The following is a 23,184-nucleotide window of genomic DNA, read 5'->3' on the forward strand; positions in this document are numbered from 1 at the left end:
CCCAGAATTCTGCACTCTTGTATATTATTAAAATACTACAACGATTAAAGCTTGGTTTCAAACAGTTGCATTTCATAGACATCGTTGTTCAACTGTAAATTGTGGTCACTTGGAGAGGCTGAGCTGAAAAGTGTCATAGCCTCAAATAGGCCAAGTTCCAGCCTAGGTGGCTATTAGAAAACGTATTGGCCCTAGTACTTGCAGGGACTTACAGTGACCCTAACAGGGCTTTTGAGGTAAGTGAGATATTTAAAGTGTGGATTTACTAGTCCCACTGCCTCCCCACCCCTCGTGAGTTTCCATGGCCATGCAGGGATTCAGAGTCAGGTCTCCTGAGTCCTTCTATCCACTACAGACGACACCACACTGGGTATCTGTGAAGTTTTTGCACCAAGGTAGTTTTAGATACTTATAGCACCATCTAGTGGTATTGTGTTTTAACTTTGCATGATGTGTAAATATTTCTTTTCAGTCAGTATTTTATTGAACAGGTTTTCATTGATGAGCACCCTACATACTCTTACATACTATTATAATAATGTATTATTAAAACTTGGTTTCAAGCTATCAATGTAATTTAAATTCAGTTTAATTCACAATTCAATTTAAAGTCTATATATAGTATGATCTTATTTTATTAAAATCATTTTTTTCAGGATGAAAATATGATCAACTTCATCAAGGGTGGTCTCAAAATCAGGACAAGTTACCAAATATACAAGTATGTTGTAACATTTGGTGTGTAGAATTGTTGCTATATATTTCAGCAAATTGGGGCAGTATCAAGTATGCATGAACAACGTTCAGCACCAGAGGGAAAGTATATGCTCCTTCCATTTATACTGGGAGGGGATTGTCATTTTCCCCATCTCCGCCCACTGGGTCACCCAAAACATTGCTATCTATGAGCATATTATTTCTGGCATAAGGTTTACATGGGAATAAGGCTGAAAAGCTTCTTCCTCTTGTACACTTTGTCATGTTGATTTAGGTCTTAGTGTTTTGGTACTGAAAATATGAGAAAATGATCTCAGGTTTTTTTTCCATACTCTTATTTCTCAAAAAATGGTCAAGGGGTGGATACCAACTGTTAACAAGGTGGTAACGGGAGAAGGCATAAGGAGTAGAGTCTTAATCCCTGAAAAGGAAGGAAAGGGGGCATAAATAATGGTGAAGAATGCAGTGTGCTTATACATGCTTAGGTCTAATAAACTACGTATATGATTGCGCACACTTACTTAGGAATAAGTCCCATTATACTCAGCGGCACTTGTTTCTCAGTAGAAATGCATAGGATTGCAGTTGCCTGCTACACTTAGAAGATGCTAGACTAGGTGACTTCAGACACTATGCACTTCAAACATGTATGTCTTTTATATCTCTGTCTTTTCTGCTTTATGCAAAGCTGTTAAAGTACTGTAGGTGTTGTACTAGTTGACCATAGAAGGAAATATGTGAAATTACTGCTTCTATAAGAGAGAGGGTATTTTATTGCATTTCTAAAATGAAAGCATTCTAGAGGCTCACTTCCTTTCATAGATTATATGTAAACTAGCATATTCAGAATTCAGAATCAGAGAATGTCAGAATGGTAAGTGTCATATGAGCATTGACATGGCAGTGTCAATGCTGTGCTTTCTTTCATCAGTAAGCTTCTCTGACATTGGGGGCACGTAGCCACCTCTTCGTTTTTATTCAAGAAATCAGCACAAGCATGAAAAGCGCTAGATAATCAATCCACATCCTCTGAACAAAAATGCTTTTCCAGAGTCTAGATTAAACCAAAGCAAGAAAGTATCATTAGATGATGAACTAAGTGTCTGAAGTAATCACAATGAATCTATAGTGCTGTAGGTGGAGTTTTCTACATTTCATAAAATGATCTCTATAGTATTAATGGTGGTTGTTGGTATCCCACTTAACATAAGTTTTTTTAAAATCAAAAGAGAATGTCACCAAGTTCTCCAAATGACACAAGACAGCAAAAGCAAGAATGAACTGTACCACCAATTTGAAGGAGGTGTACAACTGGGAATAGGAGCATTCAATTTGGTATGAGTTTTAAACTTTCAAACTTTAATCTAGCTTTTGATGCCCTGATTCCTTGTCAAATCATGTTCTCTGATTAAAAACTCAAATGTAATTGTAGTACATTGTAATAATACACAATATGTGTTGCAACTTCATTGTTCCAAAGTTAACTCTAGTTAATTCTAGTATTTTTATGTTCGTTCAGTCATTTCTGCATTTTACTTGTATTCTGACCATCTAGTGGCGGGCCATTCATTTTGTCTATTACGATGAAATGTTCTTGGCGTTATAAACATATTACCTCTTTTAAAATTTTTTTGATGCTGAGTGTTTTATTTTAAAAATGATGGAATTCTTGTTCTTTCTTTGTTATAGATGCTATCCCTTTTACCAGGAAGAATCCTCCGGCTTCTAGAATTTATTGGTTTTTCAGGCAACAGGGTAATATATTTTGTTTACATCATCATTAGTCTTGTATGCCTCATAAACTAAGAGTGATATGACAGTGATCAGCTGTTTAGCATTGACATAGTGCATCTCGGTGGTCCCCATATATTATTGGTTAAGCAGCTCTGATTTTGTGGATTGAGAAAATACAGAAGTATTTTGAAACATTTTTTCAAGTTTGAAATAATCTAAAATTGTTAAAATATTCGTGATCTCTGATTTTGCTGTTTTGATAAACAGTGTTAATTCTACAGACCTGGGATATACATTATAAGTCCTATTAGTTCTAGGACAACTTTTAATGCCATATGAACCATTAGTTGTGAAAATGCATATATTTTTTAACAATTTTAATCTATTTTTAATGTAACATATTTTTTTTTATCTCTGTGTTAACTAGAAATGGAACTTTTGGAATTCTAGGACTTGCAGTCCCAGACATCATCTAGGATTCCCCAGGCTGACTTCTGGGACTGGCAAAGAGAAACCAGTGCCATTGTCTCCATTATATGGGTATTAGTTTGGCAGGGGAGGGAGAATGCTCTCTCAGTCCCACTGCTTGTGAACCATGCCAGTGCTCCATGGGAAGATTAGTCTCACTACCTGCTGCTACAAGGAAAGCTTCTTACTGGACTACTCATGGAGCAATGGGGTGACTCCTAGGAAGCAGTAGTTCAACTACACCTGGGAAAATGTTGGAAAGCATTACAACTGGTATCATATTGTAAGCAGGGGATTTTCAGTTTTTTTCACTACAGCTAGCAGAATTTACCAGGAATTCCCCAACCAGAGTACTGGCATTTGTAGCAGGAAATCCAAGTCCTTGGAAGAGTTTCAGTTTACATACTGAGGCCCAAAGTATTCTTCTCCACTGCCATTGCAAAAGAAGAAAGTGAATGAATGGGACTTGGCAGTCTCCACAGGAAATACAAGGGGTTGTGGGATGGGTAGGGTTTTTTGTTGTTGTTGTTTTTGGAGCCACCATGTACACAGCTTGATAAACAATAAGCAAAGAGACTCTGAATCTTGCAGCCCCTTGTAGTTCTCATGGAGGTCCCACCCACTCTCTCCCTCTGCAGTGGCTTCAGAGAATAACATGCTTGGCCTCAGATATGTATGCTGAAACTCCTCTGAAAAGACTCCTCCCCATCCTTTTGCTATATGTGCCAGAAAACTGACTGGGGGAATTCCTGGTGAATTGTGGTAGCTGCAGTGAAAAAAAAAACTGAAAATCCCATCCCTAGTGTATAGGTTCCATACTTCAGTGGTTGCATTTAAGTCAGTTGAAATTTCTGAATCATCTTTAAAGGTGGGGGCATTAGATAGAGCAGTGGTCAGCAGATGTTTTTGGACTACAACTCCCAACCATGCTGGTCAGGATTTCTGGAAGTTGTAGTTTAAGAACATCTAGGGACCCAAGGTTAGGAACCATTGAAATAGAGCATTAGAGTATTTTAGCCTAAATGTTGCAAGTATGTAAGTAACTGAAAGAGGATCCATCCTTTCAAAAGACGGCTCTTGGAGGGGAACAAGATGAAATAATTTTGTTTTAAATATGTTTGTGTATTATATCAGATTAGCGCTATTTAATTAAACTAGAATAGCAGACATGAACAATATTTGCCGATAAGACAAATCTGTTCCTACTGTAGAGTGCTGTGCAGCAACAGTGTTCTCCCTTAGCAAATATATAGTGACCCACCATGACAATGGAGATGTCAACAGGGATTCAAATAAGGAGACAAAACCAACACACTGGATTACGTTCTCATCCTACCAACAAAAGCAGACCTTGAAGGGATCTGTTCAGAGCACATCTTCCAGCAGAAGAGGAAGGAGAAGTAAACTTTGCAGATCTTCCCTCCTCTGCAGTTTTCGATACCATCTTCCCTGTAGTTACGGAGGATTCCCAGACACTTCAGAGCAAGTGTTTTGGGAAACCTAGAGGAATGCAGGAGGGGAAATCAGCCTGAATGTTGCTAATGTATGAGTAACTAAATGACAATCCATCATCAGTAGGGTTAACCCATAGAATCAAAAGCCTATTGTGATCAGGAGCCCTTTTGTATACAGAACACTTATCTAAAGCTGATTCAAGCCTTTATGGGACATACTTTTGTCTTTGAAGGCATTCCTTGTGTCTGCATCACTGCCCCTAAAATATTCTGAAACCATAATGACCATCTTCATTTCTATTATTTCTGTTAACTCCTTTCTTTTGTCTTCTTTTCCATATAACGTGAACTAGCAGAAATAAACTTGTATTACTAGAAAAGAATACCGTGTCTTATCTGTTGTTCTGGTTGCTGACAGGAACTAGGACTCCAGCAGTTACGAGAAGGAGCTTCTGGTGCCACTTTGCGGGCCATTCTGTGTACTTTCACCCTACTGCTCTATCACACTTACGTTTCATTAATCCTTGGTAAGAATGGGAAACAAATTTCTGGCTAAAATATACATGAATGCTGTATATCTCTAGCATGATGTTCTAATGGTATATTTGTTGTTTTTGCTGTTTCAATGCCCTGCATTTTTCTCAGTTCTACCATGTGCAACATTTGAAGTGGATTTGAGCTCCTAGATTGGTTAGCCTTAATGGTAATACTGATCAACTGCTTAGAAGAAATTTGATGAGGGAAGGAGAGGTATGCTCCAATGAGGGCAGAGAACATATTTTCTCATGGCTAGATTCCAATATGTTAGCTGTATTTTGGTAGGAGCCTGCCTTTATCATTCCTTGGAGATAAGTGATAACTCTCTCTGTGTGAGTGTTTGTCTCAGCTGTTTGGAAATTTTATGTCCATGTTTGTAGTCCTCTGTGGTTTGAGTTTCTACAGGGAAAATGTGAAGTTCTACATTTAGGGAGGAAATATCAGATGCATATTTATAGGATAGGTGATTACTGGAACTGAAGCAATGTGTTCCAATTGCAAGAAAGGAGATTTTAACTAAACACAGGGAAGAACTTCCAAAAGAAGTTGCTAAAAAGGGAATGGACCACCAAACAAGTGGTGGACTGTCTACCACCATAGGAAGTTTTTAAACAAAGGACGGAGGGTCATCTGTCCGGGTTGTTTAGCTATGAATTTCTTGTGGTTGGACTTAGTGACTCTTGCAGTCCCATCCAGCTCTGCAGTTCTATGATTCTAGGAAAGCTTATACAGGGAGGATTTATTTTTTAAAACTAAGTAATTTGGGAATTATGCTTCCTTTCCAGTTCATATACTTACTACACTACGTATGTGTGCTTTATAGTTTTATTGTGCTTCATTAAAGAACATTTTTCTCTCAGACATGAACTAGATTGATTTTCTAGTAAAGTTGCACAATTATGAGTCTGTACAGATTAAACTACCAAGTATCAACTCTTCTGCATTGTGAATACTGAAAGATTTTGTTACCTTTATAGGAACAGGGGATGCCAATATCTTAGAAGCAGAAACACTCCTTCAGCCTTACTTGCAGAAGTTTCCAAAGGTTGGGATTTCTTTTTCTCTTTATGAAGTTTGGGTTTTTGTTGTTCCTATTAGAATTGTTGTAATTTGCCACTCCCCCCTTTTTCTTTCTTTTTTTAAGGGCGCCATCATTCTGTTTTATGGTGCAAGAATAGATGTATTGAAAGGAAATTTTGAAAAGGTAATATTTCTCCTTTTTACAATAAAATCAAAGATACTGCTTTAACTGTGCTTTTAATTTTCTGAGCTTTTTATAGCTGTGTTGACTGGGTTATCCTTGTTTCACTGAATATGGGACCCTATTACCTCTGACTTGACTGAACTCATAACATGCAGGTAATTTTTTTATTTACCTGTATTTATTTTAAATTATCTTTAAGGTATTTTACTCTACTCTTCAGCCCAGAAAGTTTCTAAAGCAGGTTAGCGAAGATAAATAAAGTAAAATAACAAATGAGACATGCACTGCCAAAACAGTCCTCAAAGGGACCTTTAATTATTGTAACAGTTTGCTAATCATTGTTAATATATTTCATGAAGATGGACAGTGTCTTGAAAGCCCATTTAGTTCAGTCCTTTTATAGGCTTACCTGGGAGGGGAACCAGTGGGCGAATATGTTATCTATCAGATCTTTTTCTAAATAAATCTAGTAACTTTTGTTTAAATTTAATCTTCTCTCTAGTTTATTGCTCTAGAGAACAGAACAATAAGGTGAGATTAAAAGGTCACAGGAACAATGTTGCTGTTTATTCTGCTGACAGAGCTTCCCACATACTGAACAGTTTGAGTCAAAATTTACAACAGTGGGAAGGAGGAGGAGTATAGAGGAAAATACTAGAGTGGCTCCCAACCTTTGGTAACCTAGATGTTCTTGGACTGCAGTTCCTAGAAGACTTCACCACTAGCTGTGCGGCCAGGATTCCTGGGAGTTGCAGTCCAAGAACACCTGGATTACCTAAGGTTGGGAACCAGTGCTCTGAAGACGTAGAGGCAATTAAGTAAAGGCCCATCAGCCATCTGTTAGGGATTGCTTTTATCTTAGGTGTGTGGGGAAGAGGAAGAGCCACTGCAAGATACTGTTTGCTTTGAATTCCATATTTAACCATTTATACGAGACAAATAGTCTACTGGCTGGCTGGTCCTCCAGTTGAGTAGCTTTGTAATATCTATAATTCTCTTTATAACAATGAACATACCATAATTTGAATGAGGGACTTTGTTCAAACAGAATATAATAAACACTTCTGTATATAATACTGAATTCCAGGCTGAGGTAACATTCCAGGAATGCATTGTAGCTCAGCAAGAATGGAAACAGATCCATCACCTCTGCTACTGGGAGCTGATGTGGTCTTACTCCTTTCAGCAGAACTGGCTTCAGGCATATCGGTATGCAGATCTGCTTTGCAAAGAAAGCAGGTGGTCAAAGGTAAATGGATAATCAGATACACTACTTCATAGTTACAGATAATGTGAACCGTCTAAACACAATCCCTTTGTGAGTTCTACCACTACTATTTTACTGATAAAGTTTTGTATTATAGTTGAAATATTCAGATGGCCCAGCCCAAGGATGGGCCAGGTGTAATTTGTAGATCACATGCAGTTGCCAGTATAGGCCCCCTGAGCCTCCCAAATCTCTTCTACCACTCCACCCCTGGGGAAAAAAATTATGTCCCCACAGTGACTAATCCATACTCTTCACATGTAATTTCATATCACAAACTTTTCCAGCCTAAAAATGCACTGGGGAGAGTGAAATTACTTGGAGAAAGCAAATGCCCCCTTCTTATATGGGCATGATTTTTTCTTGTGACTCATTTTTTGTTCAGAGGTCAGAAGGATTGGGAGGATGTGACCCTCCCCTACAAGGTCCAAGGGAGGGCAGAAATGATCCCTTACCCTACTCTCAGAAACTGCCCATCCTTGTTTTCATAGTTCTTAGTTTTAATATGCATAATCTGGTTAAATGAAGGAAATAAACTCAAACCATACTGAAGCAAGTAGGACTTCATTTGAATGTCCGTTAAAGTTGTATGAACATCTCTCATGTAAATTTCAACTGCAGTACATTTTAGTAAATAGTTTCTTATTATATGTGTGACTAAAACCTGGATTGGATCAGCTACAGAATTTGCAATATTATTTTCATCTGTCCATTACAATGGGGTCTTGACTTGAGAACTTAATCCGTATTGGAAGGCGGTTCTCAAGTCAAAAAGTCTGTAAGTCAAATCTCCATTGACCTACAGTGCATTGAAAACTGATTAATCCTGTAACAGGCCGTTTTTGTTCCATTTTGGTTTTTTTCTGGTCTGTAAGTCAAATCTCAGTCTGCAAGTCAAACCTAAATTTTGCGGCCAGAGAAGTCTGTAACTCAAAAAGTCTGTAAGTCAAGCCGTCTGTAAGTCAAGGGTCCACTGTATATTGACCTATTCAGTCCATACCCACAGTATTTTGCTTAATATAGTCTAATTATTCATGTAGTCTCCCCATAGGGGACCCAAGGCAACTCACAGCATCTCAGGCAACAGTTTTAAAAACATGGTATAAATATCACATTTTTTTAAAAAAAACACATATTAAGATTTTTTTAGTTTTAAAACAATTTAAAAACATCTAAAAATCTGTAAGTTAAAAGCCAGCATTCTTGAGATAACTTACTGCTTAAAGGCCTACCTAAGGAGGAAGGTCTTTGTCTGCCCATGGGAGGATAAGAGGGAGGGAGCCAACCCTGCTTCTTAGAGCAGTGCATTCTAGAGCCTGGGAGCAGCTCACCAATGAGCTTGGGAAGGTGCTTGAAGGGCCCTCCGCAGGATCTTAAAAGCCCGAGAAGGCTCATATGGGGTGATACCAGAAATTTTAAAAGGGAAATTCTAGGTATGAGCTCACAGTGCTAGTTTTAAAATATGTTATGGTTGAGACATTTATCAGTGAATATTTGACAAAAACTGTTTGGAAATTAAAATGTATAGTCAACCACAAATCATGTTGGCTTTGCAGTATTAGGCTTTTTAAAAAGAATAAAGGAATCACTTCTCCTACATTTACAATAATAGGTTGGTGATATAGTAAATCCATTAATCAATGTGGTCTTATAAGAAGCACTACAGCACTTGAATATTTTGTTTTGTTTTGCATAGGCTATATATATGTTTCAGAAAGCTGCCATTTTGTGTATGCTTCCAGAGGCTGAGGTGAAAACAACAGGTGAAGACATTGTAGCATTGTTTAGGTATGTTTTAACGTGTGCTTGAAGTTGGACTTATGTATCACTGCCACAAACTTTCTGCTCTGTGAGGGAGTTTGACTGTCTGCCTTACACAATTCTTGTTTATTTGATTTTTGAGCTCCTCCTCTGGAAAGTTTGCTGTGTAGGGTATTCTGACACTAGTTCCCAAGTAAAAGTAGGAATTCTTTTATGAAGAAAGTATCTACAAAGTAGGAGCTAGATACTAGTACAGTATGTTCTTTTTCTGTATAAATGTATCTGCACACATTCGTCTGCCACCCATTTCTCTTCAACACAGTAACATGAATATCTTGGCATATAGACATATTATTTCATGTTAGCATTTGCTGTGGCTAAGCATCATTGAAAGCTTCCTGAGCCAGCTGTAAGTCCTAGGAAACAGCTAGATTAGAAATCAGTGTAGTCAAAGCTGGCTATTAAATATGATAAAACCATTTCCTGAGAATGCAAGATTTCCGATTCCTTCTCTCCCCCACGTGCCAGCAAAAGTCTCTCCCCCCCCCCCGAAATACATTCTAGAAGACAGAAATTTGTTTAGGGAATCTTAGCCAATGAGGAATCCCGGCTAGTGCTTCGGTTTACTTGGAATCTGGGATCAGCAACAAGGATCTAAGCTTCTATGCCATTTGTCCACATACATGTTAATTTCTAAAGGCAAATTATGTAAATAAAGGCTGACTACACTGGCTAGCACTTTGTTCCTGGGTTTAGTTCAACGTGTTTGACCTACAAAGCCCTCTGCATCTTGGACTAGATCTTCTCTTGTGTATAGCACAATATTAAGATAACAATCACTGGAAGTCCTTCTTTCTGTCTTGCTAATATCTGATACATACCTGGTAGGAACATGGCCTCTCAGCATCTATGCCGGCTTCCTTAGTCGTCTTGTTATTTTACCACCATGCAAAGGCTTTTACCATCAGGTTCAGAGAAGCAAATTTTGTCAGCCTTGTGACAGAGGGAGAAAGAAAAAGGCTTCACCCTATGAATCCCAAGGTTTTTCAAGCTTCTCTACAGCTTCTGCTTTTGTTTTTGTTTTTTTAAAAATTGATTGCATTTGTTAATTTGAACCATAGTGGGACATGTATGAGTCTGATAGGAAGTGTATCGGATATAAGCACAATGGCCAAATTTTATTGCTTAGCGTAATAAACTGCACTAGAATTGACCCATTAAATCAATAGGGATTTAGTAAATCAACCATTGGTTCTGTTGATTATCATATAGGCCCAGTCTAACTCTAACTTGCTTTAGCATAATAAGTTACAGTTAGAGGAGTCCCATTTGAATCAATAGAAATTACAAAGTAGTTTACTCACTAAATATCCAGAGGTTGTAGATTAGCGTAAGCGAATAATTGAGAGCCATAAAGCATTTGTGAAATAATCCTGGGCTTAAAAACTTGTATTGCTGATGGTACATGTTTACCCCCATCAGTATGGAAAAGTCTTCTTAGTGCCCCAGTATTTTTCTGGGCACTCATTGCTGCATGGTTTACATGAGTAAAAAGGATCCTGAAGAATGAAAAACTATGCCAAGGTATTTGTAGCATGCTACTTGCTCTACAGGGTGTCTATTTAAAGACCATTTATCTATTGATTCAATGGGCCTACTCTAGTGTGATTTATTACACTAATCAACTGGATTTTGGTCAACAGGTGTGAGACAAGTTTCTGGGCATATCACTGAAATGTGACCGATAATGTGCTATCCGTGTACTCTTGGAGGTGTTGTTTACTTTGCACACAATCAAACAGGTATTCCGTGATTCGGTGCACTGCCTCCTCTGGCAAGTGCCCACTCAAAAGCAGCATCCTGGTAATCCTGCCGTGTCTCCGGGCACTGCCTCTGAGTGGGCGGCTGCTGAAAGGGGTGGGGTGCTGAACCACAGAACCACCTGTTTGGCCTTCCACTGAACTGGCACAAACCACTTAACCTGTGGTTCATGCCCATCTCTCCAGGCAAATAAAGCAAGTAACTATTCATCCACCTGTTTTATTCCTGGGAACTACCATTCTTTATGATTTCCATTGCTAGATTATCCTTTCACCTATGCAGTGAATTTGGCTCATCTCTTCTTGCAGTGTTTTTAACCACTCTTATTCTATCCTTTGATTCACTGTTTTTTGCCTCCTCTCTGGCAGGTTTTCAGGATCAAATTATGCTTTTTATCCACCAAAAAAAGAATGTTAGGGCACTATTTTATGCTTATTGGGTGAAAATCCAATGTTAGTCCCAACTAGAGAAGACTCACTGAAATCATATGTTACTTCTGACTTAAAAGTTCCATTTATTTCAGCTAACCTGCTTTAGTTGGAAGCAGTTCTTCCATATTAAATTAACTTTAATTTGGCATATTCCTATAGTATTTCAAAATATCAGTTATGTTACTATACATGACTCCTTAAAGCAATTTTTGCAAGTGGTGTTATACTACATAAAACAGTTGTGTATAAAATCCAAGTTTCATATTTCTCAATCTACAGACTTTAGTGTCTGTGTATCTTGGCTGCTTTTGTAAGTACGTCTTAAGAACATAAGAAAAGATAACTTGAAGAGCAAATTGCCATACTGTTGTCCAAATTTTCTAATGTTTTATTGCTCTTTTATTTAAAACAGAAGCAGCACACGTTTATTGTCAGCACTGTAGAAATTCAGGAAATGTCCACTATTTTTCTTCTTGTAGGCAAGTAGAAGGCCTAAAACAAAGAATCGCAGGGAAGTCTATCCCAACAGAAAAGTTTGCTGTAAGAAAAGCGCGACGCTATGGAGGTCTTCAGCCTGTGAAGCTAATAGTACCTGCTCTGGTATTTACATCTGACTTACTTCAATCATCTTTAGAGTGCTCGAGTAAATATGTTCTTGTTTGTATGTTTTGCTATGAATAACATAGGACAAACACATTTCTGCAGCTTTGCCAAGCAAGTTTCAGCTATGTAATTTTGATTTGATTTTTAATTATTTATTTATCAGGTTTTGTATGACTCATTTGCAGAAATTAAGTAGAAAGTTGCAGCTAGAGTAGGCTAACTGAATCAGTTGAGGTTTGGTGAATCAGCTCTTCCGTAAATGGCACTGATTCAATAAGCCTACTCTAGTTGCAACTTGCCTACTGGATTTCAGCCTCTATGTTTAGTAATATCTTTTTCAATTTTTTATTAAACAAAAGGTATTATAGACAATGGAGAGATTAAAATAGAAGGAACCATCCAATCAAACTCCATGTAATACTGTGTAAGATAGATTTAGCTGTGTTCAATTGTGTACAAAATGGCTGTTTCCATGCTTAAAAGTTATAATCATTTCCTTCCCAGGTTTATTCTGGGTAGATACTGAAAGTAACAGCTGTGTAAGAGCTCCACAAAAAAAGCTACAAAGCATGCGATCATAAATACTATGCTGAAACTTGAAGGGCTCACATTATGTAAAAATGTAGTATGTATAAAAACTAAAATTATATATAAAATGTAGTATGAAGTATTGCATGAAAACAGGATAAAGAACGGAACAGTTCAATTTATTGTTGTTTTATGTGCCACCAATTCACTTCTAATTTACCATCATCTTAACAAGGGTTTTTGAGGTATGTGAAATGTTTAAGAAGTGGTTTGTCACTGTAACCCCCCAGTAAGTTTCCATGGATGAATAAGGATTGAAGTCAGATTGGACACTGTATCCATTACTCCACACTGGCCGCCAGTAGCTGAAGATATATAGTATATAATGGTATAATATAGTGGTCCCCAACCCTTTTCAGTCCGCGAACCATTTGGGGGGTGCCAGCTCCGTGCACGTCACCCTTCTGAGTGCAGCTCGCCTTCCAGTGCCTCCTGTTGAAGGCTCACTATCGCCCTTGCAGAGGCGGCTCAGCAGCCCTCACTTCCTCCTTTTCCGGCAGGGAAGCATCCCCCGCCGCCGGAGCCCCGCTTCCCTCGCTGACAGACTGTCCGGGCAGGGAGGGGGACGCGCCTATCTTGGCCCCGAGATGCAGCCCTTGTTGCTTTTATCCTGCTTCCCTGTGATGGATTGAGATTCCATCAAGTCCACAGTCTCCTAACATCACATTCACATAGTGGTAGCTGAACTTACAAACTTAATCCGTATTGGAATGGTATTCATAAATTGAAATGTTCGTAAGTCAAAGCACCATTTCACATTGAAATGCATGGGAATAGGATTAATCCATTCCAGCATAAAAAAAAAATAAAAATAAAAACAGAGCAAGTCCCACACTAGGACTGCCAAAAAAATATCCAAAAACAAGACAACATAGCACAGAAACATAAACCCCCCAGTCCAAACCCACCCTCCAAAACCCACCCAGAACAGTTTTTTAAAAAGGAAAAAGAAGCACCTTACCAGTCCGAAGCCTCCGAAGCCTCCAGGGCTTCCACTGGTGCTGTGACCGCCACCGACGAGAGGCTTGAGCCTGGTGGGGGTGCTTCAGCTGCTCGCCTGCCAGCTCGTCTACCACTTGCTCTGCGCCATCCTCTGTGGGCCGATGGCGAGAAATTCAAATGGCAGAGGGCGGCGAGCAGGAAGCGAGCAGCCAAAGAAACCCAGCCAACTCAAGCCTCCCAGCATTGGGGAACCGCTGCCTCCACTGCGGCTGGGGGTGAGTGGCCAAAGAAACACGGCCAGCTCAAGCTTCCTGGCACTGGGCGATTGCTGCTTCCGCCGTGGCCAGGGGCAAGCGGCTGAAGGGCCAGCTCAAGCCTCCTGGCGCTGGGCTACTGCTGCCTCCACTGCCCCTACTGCTGCCGCCAGAGCACCCAGGAGGCTCAAGCCTCCTGGCTCTGGGTCACCTCCACCCCTGTTGCCCCCACCAGAGCACCCAGGAGGCTCAAGTGAAAGAGCTACAAAGAACCAGCCTCTTCTCCACAAAAGTTAGTAAATTTAAATTTCCCGCCCTTTTCCCCTGCCTTTTTCGGTTCATACGTCGAAGCTCCGTTCCCAAGTCGATGCAAAATTTTGCAAGCCGAACTGTTTGTAAGTCGAAATGTTCGTAGGTAGGGCTGTTTGCAAGTCGTACCATAGTATAAAGCTGTAACTTAGCAAAACAAGCCTTTCCTATAAAGCAACATAAAAGAGGAAGAGGAAGTGGAATCCTCAAATGCTGTTCCTGTTATAGAGAAAGGGCAGGACATCTGATGCTTTCAACTACTGAACAGATTGCAATTTGGTTATCTTAAACTTTTACAGAAACATCTGGGCTAGGGAAGAACGTGGCATATACCTTGGTGGGTTGATTATATTTTAGGCTGCCTACAGGAGCTGAAATAGAAAAGTTGTCCCAAAAAGTTTTCTCAAGAATCATTAGGCAAGTTTTAAGACTTACAGGTTAGCTTCTTACTGGTACCAGACAACTTTATAACTAATTTATAACTTTTATATAACATGTGATATTGAGTACTAAAGGTTTTTATGTAACAACTTTTTGTACGTAATTCATCACAGGCAAGGTTAGGCTTTAAACACAGACTGTTCAACTTGGATGCACTGTTCAAACAATGGTTGCTTACTATGCAGCTTCAAAACTGTTTACTGTGTGGGTAGTGGCATCTTTTGGTATACAACTTTATATTGTTTTAGAGTGGATATCTTTTGTATAGGTTCTGTAGATTTCCCTTGAGGAAGAGTTTGACAAACATACTGGGAACTCATTTTATTGACCGGGTGGCTGGCGTGAAGGAAGCGGCAGTTCTTTCCAACCTGACACACTCAGCGGTGAACAGCAGCAGACACTGCTCCCGCCCCATGGCGGAGGCAGGGCCAGTGATGCCCCTCGAAGGACAGCTGCGGCACTGCCGGATCCAGAGTCGCTCCGCTTCCTTCACACCATGCATGCCAGTGCAAGAAGGCCAGCGCAACCCTCACCTGCCACAGCCTCCCATGCAGGTGATCCAAGCCAAGCAGCCTTTCTGCCAGCCGTCACCACCCATCCCCCATCGCGCCCTTGTCCCACAGCATCCTCCACAGAAGGAGACTTTGTGACGGGCTGCCTCTGGCCCCACCGCCGGCCGTGGAAAGGGGGCTCTGGCAGGCTCGAGGCGCCTCTCCCACCCAGCAGGGAGGCTTGCACAGCTTGCGTGCACACTCTCCAGCCGAGCGCTCCGTCTCTCCCCCTCTGCATCCCTCCCCGCTTTCCCCCACCATACACATACACACACGCTCCTTCCGCTAGCCTTCCCAGATCTCCTCAGTGAATCTGCTCTTACTGATGGTGGCGGCGCTGGTGTAGAGCGGCAGCAGCAGCTGCTGCTGCTGCTAGGAAACACAGTGACCCTTGCGTGGTGCCGACATCTGGGATCCTCCTCCACTTGACAACCTCCAACACAAACATTTTTTTAAATTTTTATTTTTAACAAAGGGTGACAGAAAGGAAAAAGGGATTGAGGTTAAAGGGGAAAAGGAGAAACAATGACATACTAACATCCATTCTATACATATTGCCATATCAAAATTTCAGATTGCTCTTTTTACTATTTTCTGCCTTCCAGATTTAAGTTCTCATTTTAATGCATGTTCTTCAAAAGATGTCTGATGACTCAAACCATTTGTAGAATAAGTCCCATCTTTCAGTTGCCTTTTGTAAAGGACAGTCCTTCATCACTTCTGATAGAATGTCCATTTCCGCTGTTTCCCGTATCTTCTCTATAAAATCTTCTTGTTTCGGTACCGTCGGACTTTTCCAATTTTTGGCATAAAGAATTCTGGCTGCAGTGACTATGTATATACCGTATTTTTTGCTCCATAAGATGCACCAAATTTTTAGGAGAAGAAAACAGGAAAAAATAATCTGTTTTCTTCTCCTAAAAATTGGTGAGCCATCTTATGGAGCACACCCTAGGACCCTTTGGAGGCTCACCCTGCCCACCCCGGGGGTCAGAGGGGGCGACATCGCCACCACCTGGGACTCTTCTGAAGCTTCCCAAGCCTCAAAAGAGTCCCAGAAGGTGGCGATTTTGCCCCCTCTGGCCCGGCGGAGGGGGGGAAAGGGTTGTGACAAACCCAGACCTACTGGGATCTGCCACACGTTAACTAAGCTGCCACCAACCATTCCCTATAAGAAGTCACACAGACCAGGGATGGATTTTTAACCAATAAAAGAATAAGGTTTATTTAAAACAACACACAGGGAAAATAAAATGATTAGGTGAATAAGATATAGTAATGTGGCTTAGTCTCATTCATACATGCATACAGTTTGGTTCACACAGAACCCTTAACTTGAAGCACAGACCCTGAACCTATCAGTTCTGGCTAACCATACAGACACCTGAACCTATCAGGTTGGTACTGACACACAGTAGTACCCTGTCTGACACACAGACTCCCACACCAGCTTCTTCTTCCCAGCTGCTGCTTCTTCACATCCCAGCGTCTCCTGAACTTCACCACACACGCTCCACATATATATACAGTACAGCCCCTCCTCCTGATGTCCCGCCTTCCACTCCCCATAGGATGGAACTTTCCCTCCAAACCCATGACAGACAGGTAACATCAGTGCTGTATGTAACACCTCCCCTCTTTATAAGTTGTTTTGTAGGGGGAAAGCTAAGGTGCTTTTTCCCAAAAAAACAACCTGGATAAAACACACAACAACAGTTATACATACAATATCATACTTACTTACACTTACATTCTAAGTTAACCATATCAATTAGGCATTTAAACATTTACCATATACATTACATCAATTTACCTTTATTCATACAAACCAAGTTCAAAAAACAGGTACATTTAACTTTTTGTCATCAATATATATACATAGTCCATGTTTCTTTCGCCGTCTTCAATCTTCAGGTCTTCTTGACAAGGCGTCAGCAACACAGTTCACTGACCCTCTGACCACCTTCACTTCAAAGTCATAGTCTTGCAGGTTTAAAGCCCACCTCATAAGTTTACTATTGTGGGTTTTCATTGTCTTTAACCATTGCAGTGGTGAATGGTCAGTGCACAGAATAAAATGTCTTCCCCAGATGTAAGGCTGGGCCTTCTGGATCGCGTAGACTATGGCCAGGCACTCCTTCTCCACGGTTGCCAAATGTCTCTCACCTTTCTGGAGTTTCCTACTCAGGTGGGACACTGGATGCTGGTCACCATTCTCATCCTCCTGGCAAAGAACTGCTCCTACCCCGCTGTTAGACGCATCGGTGTAGATGATGAACTCCCGGTCGAAGTCTGGAGCACGCAGCACTGGATAGTTGATGAGCGCCTGCTTCAACCTCTGGAACGCCTCCTCACAGTCGCTGGTCCACGGGATGCGGTCATCAGCCTTCTTCCTCGTCAGATCGGTCAGCGGAGCCGCAATCTCGCTAAACCTCGGGATGAACTTTCTGTAGTAGCCCACCAACCCAAGAAATGATTTGACTTTTCTCTTGGTGTTGGGTCTAGGCCAATCACGAACTGCTTCTGTCTTAGCCTCTAGGGGTTTTATCACTCCTCCCCCTGCTATGTGACCCAAGTATTTTATTTCTGGGCTACCCAGCTGCAGTTTGTTCTCTTTGCAGAGCCTAGGCCAAAGCACTTCCTCCCCTGGGTTAAAGTGCCTCTCCCTGGCGTTCTGGTCATCCCAAGCTTTCTTTCTGACCTTCTGAGCTTGCAGGGTCTCTGCTGCTAGCTCTAGGTTTCTCTTTAGGTCATTCCTTAAAGAGTCTATATATGTCACAACATCTTGTGGGTCATCCTGGGTGATCTGCTCCCAATTTTGTTTGATTAAATCAAGGGGCCCTTTCACCCTTCTCCCAAATAAAAGTTCAAACGGACTGAACCCGGTACTGGCTTGGGGCACTGATCGATAAGCAAACAAAAGGGATTGCAGCTTCTGGTCCCAATTGTTTGGATTCTCTGCTAAGTAAGCCCTAATCATGCGCATTAGAGTCCCATTGAACTTCTCAGTTAACCCATTACTTTCAGGATGATAGGCAGTGGTTTCCTTGTGCTTAATTCCACAGATTTGCCATAAGCGTTTCATGAGCTTTGATGTGAACGATGCGCCCAAATCTGTGATTATTTCTGAGGCAAGTCCCATCCTGGACATATACCCCACCAAGGCATCTGCCACTGTGTTAGTTTCAATGTTAGTCAAGGGTATGGCTTCAGGGTACCTCGTGGCATGGTCCACAATGGTGAGAATGAACCTGTTCCCCCTCTTTGTGGCCTTGGGCAAAGGTCCCACAATATCCACCCCTATGCATTTGAACGGAGTGTCAATCACAGGCAAAGGGCACAACTTTGCTTTGGTCCTATCGCGGCTATTCCCCTGCCTTTGACACACATCACATTGTTTACAGAACTCCCTGATCTGCTTCCCTATGTCAGGCCAGTAAAAATTCTGTGTGATTCTCTGCTGTGTTTTGTTCACCCCTAAGTGTGCAGCAAACATGTCAGAGTGCCCCCTTTGTAAGATCATGGGGCGATACTTTTCAGGTACCACCAGCTGACTTCTGATCCCATCTCCCCCTTTTGAGATATTCCTCAGGGTCTCTCTATACAAAATCCCCTTTTTCTCCAGAAATCTCACTGGGGTTTCAGGTGTTAGCTGGGCGTCAGTCACCTGTTCAAAACACTTTTGGAGAGTGGCGTCTGCCTTTTGCTCCTGTCCAAATCTGCTGTCTGTGGTTAAGGTTTCCACCACAGCTTCTGAACTCCCCGCTGCTTCCGTCTCTGGCTCATCATTACCCCCCTGAACTGTCCCCGTGGTGGCTTGTGAACGTGTAATCACTAGCACCCGTTTCACATGTTCAGCCAGGTCATTTCCCACGAGCACGGCTGCTGGCAGAGTCGATGAAATTGCTAGCCGCCAAACTCCCCTCCAGCCTTGAAAGTTCACCGGTACCTCAGCTACTGGCAGCGAAATCACCTGTCCCTCAATCCCTGCCACCTTCATGCTCTCATTTGGGATTATATATTCCCTAGGAATAATATCTGGATGGCACAGGGTTACCTGGGAACAAGTGTCCCGCAGCCCCCGATACTGATGGCCAAGTATTCCTACGTCCACCCCTGCTGTCTCAAACAACTGAGAATCCGTTCTCACCAGTAGGCAGCGCCTGACCTCTACAAGAGGACCACTTTCCTCAGCCTGATCAGCAGATGTAGCTGTTCCAGATTGAGTAGCCATGGCAACAGGCTCCCTCAGTGACAATGAGCCTTGCTCTTTCTGGACACAGAACACAGCTTTTGGCTTAGTTCCACTCGACTCCTGAGGCACAATTCCTTTTAGCTGCTTTAATTTCTCACACTCTGAGATTAGATGGCCCTTTCCCTGACAGAAATAACATTTTCTGGTGTATTTTGAGTCTTTCTCCTCTTGTTTTGGTTTTCCCTCCAAAATCTGAGGTCTTGGTTTCATGTCTGAGGGCTTCCCTTCACCATGGGCCCCTCCCCCTTGCTGGCTTTTCCCTGGTCCCTGAGAGTACTTGCTGTAGGTTTCTTTGGGTTTTCCTACAGATTTCTCCTCACCTAAGGGCTTTCTTATCTGGTAAATAAAATCTGCGATCTCGGCTGCTTCGGCCACAGATCTAGGTTTCCTTTCCCTCACCTGGAATTTCAGTTCCCCATGCAGGACTGAATAGAACTGTTCCAGCGCTATCAAGTCTTTGAGCTGCTGAAAGGTCTCTGTCCCCTCCTGAGATAGCCATTTCTCTAGCAGCCTCACCAATTGAGCCCCCACTTGGGTAAAAGTCTGCTCTGGTTTCTTTGTGAGGGACCTGAATCTTTGCCTCAGCTGTTCCGCATTTATCCCATGTCTTGCAAACACCAGTTTTTTAAACTCTGCAAAATCTCTCATCAGTTCCTGTGGCATCTCTGAATAAACCTCAGCCAGGCTACCACTGATTAAAGATCGCATGATGGTCATCTTCTCAGTTTCCCTCACTGAGAAGTCCACAAACGCTCTTTCCACTAAGGAAAAGAACACCTCAGGACAATCTCCCTTGTGGTACACAGGGAATTTCTTCAGGTCAGCTTTAGACAATTGGCCTCCCTCAGAATCCCTATTGTTATTATTGTTCTGGTTCATCATTTCCAATTTCCTTAATTCAAATGCCATCCTTTCTTTTTCCAGAGCAATTTTCTCTCTCTCTAATCTTTCTTCTCTTTCCAATCTCTCTATTTCAAATTGCCTTTTTTCTCTCTCTAATCTTTCTTCTCTTTCCCTTTCCTCCATTTCAAATTGCCTCATCCTCAGTTCATGCTGTTGGGCTAGGAGCAATTTTCTGAGTTCTGGGTTCTGCTCTCCTGTGCTGTCACCTTGCACTGAGCCAAATTCATCCTCAGAACCTTGGTCAACCTGGGGGTCTTTCACTTCACCCATTTCTGCCATTTGGCTTCGAGTCAAGGGCATAATCCCCCCCCCAGCACAGGCTGCTTCAAAAAGTCAAGCCTCAAAATAAAACGACCACTTTTTTTTTCTTTTGCCTCAGAACCAGCTTTCCCTATAGATTGCTGCTGTCCTTTCAGCACTAACTTGCAACAGTTGCGAGCTAGAGTCTACCCCCCTCTGCTGGGCCTCTCAGCAGGCAAGCTAGCTCACTTCTATTTCACAGTTTTGCCTCAGCTTTTTTCCCGCCAAAAACAGGCTGCCTCAGAGCACCCTAATCTAGTCTCCCCAGTTGGCACGTTCTTCTACTAGCACACCTCCCCGTGAGGTACACCTAGAAGATTACCTACGCGCCTCAGATTGTCCCTGACTAGACCCCCCTTGCTCTGGGCACACTTGCCAAGGCTTTGCTGGACCACTGGACAACTGGACCAGTCGTATCCCACACGCTGGACACCAATCAATGTGACAAACCCAGACCTACTGGGATCTGCCACACGTTAACTAAGCTGCCACCAACCATTCCCTATAAGAAGTCACACAGACCAGGGATGGATTTTTAACCAATAAAAGAATAAGGTTTATTTAAAACAACACACAGGGAAAATAAAATGATTAGGTGAATAAGATATAGTAATGTGGCTTAGTCTCATTCATACATGCATACAGTTTGGTTCACACAGAACCCTTAACTTGAAGCACAGACCCTGAACCTATCAGTTCTGGCTAACCATACAGACACCTGAACCTATCAGGTTGGTACTGACACACAGTAGTACCCTGTCTGACACACAGACTCCCACACCAGCTTCTTCGTCCCAGCTGCTGCTTCTTCACATCCCAGCGTCTCCTGAACTTCACCACACACGCTCCACATATATATACAGTACAGCCCCTCCTCCTGATGTCCCGCCTTCCACTCCCCATAGGATGGAACTTTCCCTCCAAACCCATGACAGACAGGTAACATCAGTGCTGTATGTAACAAGGGTGAGCCTCCAAAGGGTCCTAGGGTGTGTTCCAGGACCCTTTAGAGACTCACCCTGCTCCCCCAGGGGTCAGAGGCGGCAAAATCGCGAGCTTCTGGGACTCTTCTGAAGCTTCCCAAGCCTCAAAAGAGTCCCAGAAGGTGGCAATTTCTTCCCTCTAACCCCCGGGGGGCAGGGTAAGTCTCTGAAAGGTCCTGGAACACACCCTAGGACCCTTTAGATACTCACCCTGCCCCCCGGGTGTCAGAGGGGGTGAAATCGCCACGTTCTGAGACTCTTGAGGCTTGGGAAGCTTCAGAAGAGTCCCAGATGCTCGCGATTTCCCCCCCTCTGGCCCAGCGGGGGGGGCAGGGTGAGCCTCCAAAGGGCCCTAGGGTGTGTTCCAGGACCCTTTAGAGACTCATCCTGCCCCCCCGGGAGGGTGAAATCGCCAGCATCTGGGAGTCTGTTGAGGCTTCCCAAGCCTCAAAAGACTCCCAGAAACTGGCGATTTTGCCGACGCTGGATCCGTGCTGGGGTGGGGGGAGAATGGCAAGGGTCCTGGAAGGCTCACCCGGACCCTTGCGACGCTCCCTCCACGGGGCCAGCGGGGACAAAATTGCTGCCTTAGCTCCATAAGACACATGGACTTTCCCACCCACATTTTTTGGGGGGGGGAAGTGCGTCTTATGGAGCAAAAAATACGGTAACTATATACTCCTTTGTCTTATCTATGTTATCAGGTATCATACTCAATAAAAACAGTTCTGGGGTTAATGGCACCTTACAAAACAATATTTGTTGCAACACCACATGTACTCTTTTCCAATACTGTTTCACTACTTTACATGACCACCACATATGATAATAACTTCCCACATGTGCTTCACATTTCCAACACACATTTGATACACCTGTATGCATCTTCGACAATTTTTCTGGAGTCATGTGCCACCTGTAAAACATCTTATATATATTCTCCTTAAAATTATCCGATCTTGTAAGCTTTATATTATTTTGCCATATTTTCAACCATTGATTAATGTCAATATTATGCCCTATGTTTTGTGCCCACTTAATTATACATTATTTAACCATTTCATCTTGCATTTTGATTTCTAACAGATAGTTATACATTTTCTTAACTATTTTATCTTTTGAACCTAATAAAAGCTTTTTAATCGTCGCAATCCTTCCCAACAGCGATAATTGTAGTTTATCCCATTTCTCCAAATTGTTCTGTATCTCCTTAATCAATTTCATATAATTATCTTTAAATAGTGTACTCGTCTTCTTTGTAATTTGGATCCCTAAATATCAAATCCCTTCATGGATTGCTGCCCCTTCATGGATTGCTGCCTTGTCGTGGCGAGGGGGCTTGAGTAACTCAGAGAAGCTATGGGCTATGCCGTGCAGGGCCACCCAAGACGGACAGGTCATAGTGAAGAGTTCTGACTAAACGCAATCCACCTGGGGTAGGAACCGGCAATTCCACTCCAGTATCTTTGCCAAGAATGCCCCATGATCAGAAACAAAAGGCTAAAAGATATGACGCTGGAAGATGGGACCCTCAGGTCAAAAGACGTCCAACATGCTAATGAGGAAGAGCGGAGGACAAGTACAAGTAGCTCCAGAGCTGATGAAGTGGATGGGCCAAAGCCAAAAGGACGCTCAGCTGTGGACGTGCCTGGAAGTGAAAG

General features: G+C 42.2%; 1 protein-coding gene across 3 annotated transcripts in view; it reads left to right on the forward strand.

Moving 5' to 3' along the window:
• The window catches only part of TTC39B (tetratricopeptide repeat domain 39B), a 117,673-nt gene that overhangs the window by 74,154 nt on the left and 20,335 nt on the right, over positions 1 to 23,184 (forward strand). For all 3 annotated transcript variants that reach the window (XM_020782960.3, XM_078384943.1, XM_020782961.3), the window contains 9 exons: positions 657 to 721; positions 1,947 to 2,052; positions 2,407 to 2,472; positions 4,792 to 4,900; positions 5,888 to 5,955; positions 6,055 to 6,114; positions 7,202 to 7,363; positions 9,078 to 9,169; positions 11,874 to 11,994. In XM_020782960.3, coding sequence (XP_020638619.2) covers positions 657 to 721; positions 1,947 to 2,052; positions 2,407 to 2,472; positions 4,792 to 4,900; positions 5,888 to 5,955; positions 6,055 to 6,114; positions 7,202 to 7,363; positions 9,078 to 9,169; positions 11,874 to 11,994 — 849 coding nt within the window. The remainder of the gene's footprint in view (positions 1 to 656; positions 722 to 1,946; positions 2,053 to 2,406; positions 2,473 to 4,791; positions 4,901 to 5,887; positions 5,956 to 6,054; positions 6,115 to 7,201; positions 7,364 to 9,077; positions 9,170 to 11,873; positions 11,995 to 23,184) is intronic.

The sequence above is a fragment of the Pogona vitticeps genome, chromosome 2, assembly GCF_051106095.1.
Source record: "Pogona vitticeps strain Pit_001003342236 chromosome 2, PviZW2.1, whole genome shotgun sequence".
NCBI lineage: Eukaryota > Metazoa > Chordata > Lepidosauria > Squamata > Agamidae > Pogona > Pogona vitticeps.